A 9,941-nucleotide genomic window follows, 5' to 3' on the forward strand; every position below is an offset into this window, starting at 1 on the left:
AATGATAAATATTTGTTTTTAGAAACCCAAAGAAATTTCCAGATCCAGCTGTTTTGTTTTGGACACACACACCTCAAAAAAATGGTCAAGATGCATCCGTCTTTATCTTCACACTTAATTAAAGTGCAAAATGACTGCAGTGTTTTCCCAAGCGTTGATTTGCATAAAAGCGCGCGCCTGTCTATGAGTCCCAGTCCCTCCCAGACAGAAAAGTTGCTGCAGCTCGAGCGGAATTTACTCCGTGGAGCAGTAAGAGTCGGTCATTCAGGTCAGGATGCGCTGATGTCCACCTCTGTCACTTTAATCGCTTAAATGAAAACGGCTTTCTCGGAAAATCGCAACTCTACAAATTCGTTTTTTATATAGTTTTTGGTGTGTTAACAGATTACACGTGGAATAAACGTTTCATAGACTGGATCACCGTCAGAGAACCTGCGTTTACGCGTGAGTAAATCCTTCACCTGGACAAGATGAAGTCAACCTTTGGCGCTTTGGTGATCGTAGCCGGTTTCTGTGGGATTTTGAGCTTCGCGTTTTTGGCCACTTCCCTCGGATCTGATTATTGGTATATAATAGAAATGAATCCCATGAATGCGACCGACTCTGAGGATATAAGCTCCCATTCGGGATTATGGAGCATCAACGAAGGTAGGCTGAAACATCTCCCTAACTTTTTGGTCACAGGGAGGGGCGCTTGATTTATATAAATGCCATTAAAGAAGTGGATTGTAGTTTTATCCAGATAATTTGTCGCTTCAACCTGTTTGTGTTACATTCAGGTGGAAAGATGCACGCAGACTCCATTGACTCTTTTACTGCTAATTACTCCAGATACTCTGAGACTGAGCAGCGCTTGCTGAGTGAGTCTTTCTTCCAGCTTTGATGAAACCGTCTGTTTATTGCCAAATCCCCTGCTAATAAAGTTTCAGTGTCAGGACAGTCATAATTCCGCTGATGCTCCATAATCCATCTGTTCATGTCCCAGAAATGCACAGTGCAATAGTGGTGGTGCTTCCCCTCAGCCTGGTCCTGCTGCTGTTTGGAGGGATCTGTGGATTGGTCAGTTCCCTGGCCCGGAGCCCGCTTCTCCTCACGGGCACAGCCACATACTTCTTCATCTGCAGTAAGTTAAGGTTGAGTTTTTCTTCAATCTTTCACTATAAACCATATTTAGCTACTAATGTTTGTTGTTACTGGTACACAAAGATATGTACTCCAACACAAATGAAAACCTTCAAAGTCAAGAAATACAGCGAAGAGCCAAATTTATAAGTAAGTATGCATCATGTTTTGCTTATTGATATAAGATTACAACCTCACCAAACCAACATATTTCCCTGTTTAAAGGCTTAAAAGAGAAAACTTTCAAAATCCACAAGCTTGTAATTAACTGCCAAGAAGGTAACTTTAAAGACAATGTTGAGTAATTTTACTGCCATTTCAGAATAATATGACACTCAGGGAAATCGCTAATGGTATAGAGTATAAACGTCTGCATTTAGAAATGCACCACCAGCACTAATGGGTATATAAAGGTTTTTTTTTTTTTAAGCAACATTTGCTCCACATCCTGACAACTTGGGGAGGCCTTTCATATTCAGCATACCATGCTAAACCATTTGCTGCATGTACAGCCACAGCAGGGCTTCACAGTAGCAGAGTGAAATCGTGAAGTATGAATAAGAAGGAATGTTGAGCAGCTAGAATCCTGTATTAGATAAGAATATGACAACACTCATTCATCCAACGGCGACTATTCTCATTTCTCCGATGTTTAAGTGGGATGTTACACACTGATAAACTTTGCTAAAACTGTTTGGCTGCATGAGTCTTAACCGCTGATGACTGACTGGTCATGAAAAACACCTGCCAGCTGTTAGGCACATGGGTGAATCGGTTATATTTGTTACGTTTCCGTTGCAATCTGTGGCACAATGAATAGTGATCGGTAGATGGAAGAATGGGTTTGATTAAATACCAACAAATTCTGGAAACATCACAAAACCAGCAGAAAAGCTGACTATGAAAGAGGGATGTCTTTATGTCAACAGGACAATGAACCAACATCTAAAAACTTACAACAGTCCCTTTCAAGTGGAGCAAGTCCCAGTTTTTGCCACTGCCCTCAGTCTTATTTTTAAAAGGATCTTTGGATAGACCTAAAAATAGCCCAATAAACAAGTGACACAAGAATTTCAAAGAAATAGATGCCTTTCAAAGGGAGAATTAATGAAAATCCCCCAAACAAGAACTGAAAGACTATTGACTGCTACAAAAAAAAAAGTTTTTAAATGTGGGGGCCTGGGGGAAGATCTGTGGGACTGGAGATGGCCTGGCTTTGTGCCCTGTGACAGTCCATTAGGTTCTGCCATGGATTGGTGTAGATGGGGGTCGGCGTGCACCAGGCCTGGTAAGAGATGCGGGGCTGCCACAAATAACAATCCATATTTTTTTTGTTTTGTTTTGTTTTTTTTTGTTGTTTTTCTTGTTATTTATTGTCATTTGCTCCCTGATTATAGTCATATATTATATATCTTTGAAAGTTTGCATTATAAAGCCTCCCTCTCCCAGGTCATAAAACAAATACAGGCTACAGATATTCACATAACTCCCCCAGTCTTACAAAGGCACCCCTCTCCCCACTTGCACACCCATACGCTAAGCTGAGTTATTTGTTTGTATATGTTATGGTATAAATATTATCTTTTTTCCTTCTTTGTATTTGCTGGAATATGTGTTTTTCTTTGCACCTGTGGTGTTGATTAGTAAGTTTTTTTTGTCTCTCTCTCTTTTTTTTTTTTTTTTTTTAAGAAAAAGAAATAATATGTTTTCAAGCTGCAATATTTGCCAAAAGGGGTGTTACTGAGCACAAACTGCAGGGTTCCAAAACTTTTTACTATACTTTTTTTTTCATTTTAAAACCAGAAAACTGGAAATAAACAGTAATCCTATCTGAAAATATGAAATGTTGAAGCTCCGGCCTATTCAGTTTTGTCCTACAAGGGTCGCAGTTCCGCAGGTCTTCAATGTATCCCTGCTACAACACACCTGACTCAAAAAGTCATTGTGCAGATAGGCTGTTGGGTCCACTGAATTTGAGTAAGATGTGTTGGAGCAGGGAAACATTGAAAACCTGCAGGACTGCAACCCTGCAAAACTGTTGTTTTTTGGTCTAGTTGCTTGTGTGAGGTCTAATACTGTGTCCTGCTTGAGAAATGATTAGGTTTTTGTATATCTTTCAAAATTAATTGGTAAGCAAAGTAGTTTTAGCTGTCCACAAATCTGTAAATGATACATAGAAATATAATAAACTAGTCTTCTGTGCAAAATCTGAAGTTACTGGCATGAGTTCATGTTTTACTGTTTTTGTTTCACTAATCCAAAACTCAAAATCACAGTTAAAAGCCAAATTGTAGCATTTTAATATCCAGAATCATTTGTTCTTGTGCTGTTGTTTCCACAGGTCACGCAGCCACTAAAAGTGATAAGTGTAAAAATGTAAAAGCTTAGTGGTTGAAGGAACAAACACACATAAGCTCAAGGTTTCATTCCTTACATTGTTCATACATGAACAGAAAAGTTCATTTTTTCCTGGAAGAATATCCATTTTTGGATTTGCAGCAAGTTTTGTTTGTAAACTTCTGAATTGGAAAGTTTTATTCTTTATTATATGTCAAATGTTTCTTTTTCTGTCACAAACACTGATCACCGGAAAAGTTTCTGTCTCCGCTGTTTGTCATCAAGAAACTTTTTCTCAGAAAAGATGAGAGGCAAAGCGCAGAAGGAGCTGATATCTGTTGAGATACCACAAATATTAGAAAGCTGACTAACTTGACTCACAGCAGGAAGAAGCAAGATGAAGGGAATATTTCATATGTTACAGCTACTAGTTATCTGATGCAAATTAAGATCATAATCAGAACAATAACAGGTTAGCTTGTCACAAATTTGACTGGATAAACTGAATCATGGGAAGAAAACAAGAAACCGTATTAATAATAGCATCATCGCCTAAATCACATGTATGTCATGTACCAGACACCCAACTTAAGTGTCTAATAAACTATATAAATTTAGGTTATTGGTTGAGTGAGATTAATGTTAACCATGTTAAGGCTATTGTGCCAATCTGGGTATTAAAAGTAATCAAATTACTGTTGTATGCTCATAAACCTAACACTTGAGCATCTGGCACTTCTTTCCCCCGGATCTCTTGAGTGCTCTCCTGCCAGCGCCTTATGACCGCCACATAAAGAAGACCTTGTGATAGACAAACACTTACTTTAAAAAGACTCTTTATAGTCTCGTCTTAATAAGGAGCACATGGTAATGAGTGGAATGGGATAAAGGCTTGAATTAGATGCAGTAGCCCTATGAACTTGTTGGCTGTCCAACTTTTAAAATAACCCAGTCCCAGCAGTGCTGCTCTTCATTCAGTTATATTCTGGAGAAAGTGTTAAACACTCAGAGGCTGAACAGTATCACAGTGCATTCTCAGTCAGTGTTAATAAAACCCTTGAACAAACACGAAACAGTGTATGATCACGGAAAGGACGAGAAAAGATGATGCTGGAAGGATACAAGCATTTTCAACCACACATACTTAATGGGTGTGGTTGGAAATGGAGATAAACCTCATAATGATTCATACCCACACCCAACTGGGATTTGTAATGGATTTTTTAAAATCCAAATAAGTGTATCCTGGCATAAAATGGCATGAGCAAGTGGCAAAAGTAGCACGTCAGCTATGTTATTGATATATCCTGTTTTTGTTGTTTGTTGTTTATGAAACTCGGGGGAAACTACAGGCTGTCTCCATCACACTCAAGCGGCAACCTCCGGCGGTGAAATGTGAAGCCTATGCGAAAGTGCAAAAAATTGCAGTTCACCCCTCATCCGCTAGGGGCTGGCTCCAAACCACAGCAAATCCCCATAGACTCCCATGTCAATCATCCACCCCCACGCTCACAGCCCCCATCTCAGCACCGCCACTTTGCCCATTTTTTTTTGTATTTTCCGGGTGTGACGGCAGGCATGACGCTGCCAGGCGATGGTAGGAACCGCCCAACTTCACTTTTGCTCTTCAGAAACATACGGGTGACGTCACGGAGGCTCCGTCCATCTTTTATGTACAGTCTTTGATCACACTACTTGTCCTCTGTAAAAATCTTCAGGTCTTTGATGTTGGCAGTCTTCTTTTTAGTATTTAGACCCCTCCAAAGATTCTCAGTGGGATTCAGGTTTGAGGGTCTAGCTGGACTGCTTCAGAAGTTTTGTTGTTTTCTCTTAATCTGTTCCCAACCCGTCAAGCTGTGTTTTAGTCATTGTTTAGTTAAAAGGTATAGTGCTACCCAAGTTAAATTTTTTCTACACCTGCTTGATAAATTTCCAGTCTTCTCCTCAACAAGAAAAGCTGTCCAGATGCTGCATAGAGCTGGTCTCTGCTGGCAGCAACTTACTCCACCTGGACAAAGAAGAATGTGTTTGCTGAATGAGACAAAAATTAGAGTTCTCCAAATACAGGGACAAAGCGTTCTTTTAGCAAGAAGCAGGACAATCATTCAGCCCCACAAAACACCATCCCTACGGTCCGAGTGTGAATTACACAGTGACAGTTGGCATGCTGGTTTGAGCTGCAGTGAATTAAAATAATTCAGAGTAGTGCAAGCTCGTGATACAGTGAACTTAAGTCCTACAGTCCTTACAGTGTTTTCCTTGTATCCCATAACCTCTGGAGTTTTCTAATTTAACACAAATCAAATTGGTTACACAGGCTGATACGACACACTGCACAACAACTTTAGTTGTCAGGAGCCATGAACAATTGGTATTCAAGATCAAAGAAACGTGGTGGCTATGAATACAATCTTTCAGTAAAAGAATTAACCAAAAATGTTTGTATTGACTTTCCACTCCTGTTAGATTGCTGTACAGTAACTTGAGGCAAAATAACGAAAACCAGCTGATCTTAGTCTTGATCATAACTTCACTTAAAGAAGCGCTACAGAACTTTGGCTTTGACTTTCTCTGTGACATCCCCCCTTACGACAGCTTATTCAGCATCCATCTTGCATCCTACCTGTACTCTGAACTCTCTTCAGACAGTAAAAGTTGGTGTGATGTTGACTCTTGTCTTATCTTTTATTCTGTCCTTTTCAATCTTTCTTTTTCTCACTTCCTTTGAAAATGTCCTCTTGCCTTTATTTGATGAATCAGCCACAGGGCATGTTCAAAACAGGCACTGTGTTGATATCCAGTTGCTGGAGTGTGTGGTTCCAGGCTGGAACCCAAAGTAGTGAAGTGTGGTTTCTCAGCCTCAGCATATTTCTGGGCAATGATGGCCCCAGGGATGTAGACAATAAGTGTCTTTGTGCCATCAAAAAAAATCAGAAACACATATTTTTATGGTCAGAAAGTTACATAGTGCTACTTTAAACTGATCTGAAAAGTACCAAACAAGGTAAATAGCTTTGACTTGTGCAGCTGACATTGGCAGTTTTCAATGGTGAAGTGAGTCTGTAATAACGAAAGTAAATGATTAAGAAATTTTTTGATCCTGCAAAAAGGGAGAAAAAAGAACTATGTGAATATCTTGGATAGACGATCTTGATGTAAGGTTCCTGTTCAATCGTTAGCTGGGGTCTTTCTGTGTGGAGTTTGTATGTTCTCCCTGTGCATGTCTGGGTTCTTTCCGTATACTTTGGCTTCCTCCCGGTCCAAAAACATTTATGCAAGGTCAGTTGGTGTCCCTAAATTCTCTTTAAAAGTGAGTGTGAGTGGTTGTTTGTCTCTGTGTGGGCCCTGTGGTAAACTGGTGACCTGTCCAGGGTGGACCTTGCTTCTGAGGGCAGTGGGATAGGCTCCAACCCTGCAAAAAGCTTGTGCTGCATGGGAACTTCCAAAAGAGAAAATTATCAAACTAAGTGATTTTCCAGTCATTACTGAAGAAAAGTATAAATATTTTTGGGCAGAACAAAAATGCACAATATAAACACAAACACTGAAATGTTTTTCCTTTATATTTTAGTCCACTGTCTTACTGTCGTAATTGTTCACTACCCTCCTCACCAGACATCATAAAGCCTCATGGGTGTTTTCTGGACTACTTGATGAGCTGGATTTTTGGGCTCTAGCGGCCTTTATTCAACAGTAACCTGCCAGGAAAGGGGATCATAAAGGGCAGGGAATGACATGCAGCAAAGGGTTCCACACCAGGACTCAAACCTGGGCCGGCTGCTCATTTGTTCATGCAGGACTCCTCAACCAGTAGAACTAAACACCATCCTCAAAATGAGAACATTTCTAATACCATAAACCACCCTGTTTAGGTGTAAATGACAACACTGAGTTAACCCCATGTTTATCAGTATGGATTTACATTGGCAGAGAATCAACACTCACATCATAATCACAGTAATGGACAGTGAAAATAGGTTAAAACAAATCTTTTTGTAGTAATTTAGGAGTAATGGTGATACAGCTTTATAATTTCAGTTAGTTTTTATTTTTAATTCTAAACCAAAAGTGACGTACAACCTGACGAGACACCGACGTCCCTGTTTGTGTCACTTTACTGCTGGCTGGCTAAAAGCATGCAACAGAATTTCCAAGAACTGACTTTAAACAGACAAAACTCCAACCATAATAATAACTTCCTCTAAAAGAAAAAGACAGTCAGCTAAATAATGATACTAATGTCTAATCTGTCCTGTGTGTTCAGTCATTTCCCATCTGTCTCCTTGTCTCTTTCTGTTGTTCTGCTCTTTGCAATGAAGTGCCTAAAAATTAGATGTTGGATGCTAGATTCCCAGTTTGTTGCACCTCCGGGTGTAATTCCAATCACATTTTTATTAGTCCCACCCTGGGTAGCTCCACTTACATCACCTAAAAGCAAGAGCATGCTAGTCAAAATTAAAGGGGTTTCCAGTAGCAACACTGTCAGACATGTGTGGACTGTATGTGGGTGTCATTGTCTCAAGTCTGATAAGGGTGATAACACATGCGTCATTAGATTTCCTGTTTCTGGATATTAAATTTCTCATAGCTCCATCAGTAGCTCGGTCTTACTTATTTTTATTAATCAACTCTCACTGTGACAAATATCCGCTTTATAATTGCGTAGTAAAATGTCAGCTTGTGCTCGTTTTTGTGCCTGAAAACATGTTTAAAATTAATAGACACCAATTCAAGTGCTACCCTAGTTACGTTCTACATACTAGAGAAAAATTGTGGGTAGAAATGAGTAAAGAGAGACCTTTGTGTTGCCTTAGTTTTAATTAATATCAAAGTTTGTCCCACAAAACCTGTCAGTTCAATATGAACAAATCAAGACGTCTGCACAGCTGAAACTAGAATGTTTTTTTTTCCCTGTCTGTATAATCCATTAGGTTTGCTGACTCTGTGTGGCACAACCCTCTACATCATCTACTCGTACCAGGCCCTGGCGGAGACCGAGAAGCAGGTAGGAAAGGAGGGTCTGGCCTATGTCCACACCTCCTTCGGCTGGTCTTTGGCTCTGGCTTGGCTCTCCTACGGCCTGGAACTCCTCACCGGAGCTCTGCTGCTCTTTGCTGCACAAATAGCCAAGCAGCAGCAAAGCATCCCCACATTGGCCTGACAAATTCCTTCATCACGGACCCACACTGTCCAAGAACAGGACTGAACTGTGAGTGAACTGGGGGGAGATGCCGCAGTCTGGTACGTTTCTGCTGTAAGACATGCAGGGCTGTAAGTGAACAGCTGGGAGTTGCAAGGATCTGAAAGAAAACAAAGGCTGGACTGCTGTTGGGGACTGATTAAAACTTGCTCTTGCCTTACTTTTCTGTTACCATCTCTTATGTTAATGGGCCAGTTTTGACCCATGTCAATCAGCTGTAAAATACACAAAAAACAATCATCTATCATCCAGTTTCTTTCTTATCTCTTGGTTACCTTGTTAGGCTTCCTCATTCATAAAAATATGGATTTTAATGTTTTCGGTGTGGGCCTCCAGGACCTTTTTTGTCCCTTAATTTTTAACAAAAATTAAAAAAGAAAAAAAACATGGTAAAATGAACCTCAGAAGAATAATGTAAATGAATTAAAGGTTTGTTGTGCTACCTGACTATTACTGAAGAGTATTAGAATACATTTCTTAAATAAATTTAATTAAGTTTTTTCTTTTTAAAATCATTAATTATGCTAACCTCTATGGTGTTACAGGTCAGTTTTGACCCATATTCATTTGCTTAAGAAAAAGATCAAAAAAGGTTTTTTTTCTGCACTTTTTTCCCTTTAGTTTCTCAAAGCAAGGATGCCTATTTTTACTGACGTTGGCATAAATAAAAACATGTCTTGATTTCACTAACTCCTGTCACAGCAAACCTGATGATTTGCAGCAGCTGACCTGCATGTGCATCATGAGGTCCTGACCAACAGATTTTACCATCTTTGGATTTTAATCTTTCATTTGTATTAACTTTACTAACAGTGACCTCCTCATCAGGTGTCTTGATACTATACATTGTCTTCCTCCCACACATCCTTATCGCTTTATCACTTATCTTCACCAAAAATCTTACCTGGAACTTTACTTACTGAAAATGTTCTTCTCATTTTTGCATACTGCAAATTGGACATGTGCACTTTTCAAGTCAGCACCTCTATACTGAACGCTGGACATGCCCAGCTTTGTTTGTTTTGTTTGTGTGCAGGTATACAGGCAAACAAAGCAAAAAGAGAATCCTCTAAATTTTAAATAATTGGGAGAGAAGCAGGCTGTCAGTGTGTTGGATGAGAGTGCACTTATGATTTCAGTTTTGGCTTTAATTATTGCTTTATAATCTTCTTTTTACAACTGGGTTAAAACCGACCGTAACAACACAAAGGTCATAATTTCAGCAAGAGTGTTTTTTAATTTAGAGAAAAATATTTGTTAGCTTACATTTGAATAGAGGTTC

General features: G+C 39.5%; 1 protein-coding gene across 1 annotated transcript; it reads left to right on the forward strand.

Moving 5' to 3' along the window:
- Positions 1–263: 263 nt before the first annotated feature.
- tmem235b (transmembrane protein 235b) lies at positions 264–9,145 on the forward strand. The gene is made up of 4 exons (XM_041973648.1): positions 264–648; positions 780–860; positions 986–1,123; positions 8,391–9,145. The coding sequence occupies exons 1-4, from the start codon at positions 471–473 to the stop codon at positions 8,618–8,620; spliced, it is 627 nt and encodes a 208-aa protein (XP_041829582.1). The 5' UTR covers positions 264–470; the 3' UTR covers positions 8,621–9,145.
- Positions 9,146–9,941: the final 796 nt, after the last annotated feature.

The sequence above is a fragment of the Melanotaenia boesemani genome, chromosome 21, assembly GCF_017639745.1.
Source record: "Melanotaenia boesemani isolate fMelBoe1 chromosome 21, fMelBoe1.pri, whole genome shotgun sequence".
Classification (NCBI taxonomy): domain Eukaryota; kingdom Metazoa; phylum Chordata; class Actinopteri; order Atheriniformes; family Melanotaeniidae; genus Melanotaenia; species Melanotaenia boesemani.

Coding starts and splice junctions, on each gene's coding strand:
- tmem235b (XM_041973648.1), top strand. CDS start 471: ATGAAGTCAACCTTTGGCGCTTTGGTGATCGTAGCCGGTTTCTGTGGG. Junction 861..985: donor GACTGAGCAGCGCTTGCTGA/GTGAGTCTTTCT, acceptor TTCATGTCCCAG/AAATGCACAGTGCAATAGTG. Junction 1,124..8,390: donor CACATACTTCTTCATCTGCA/GTAAGTTAAGGT, acceptor ATAATCCATTAG/GTTTGCTGACTCTGTGTGGC.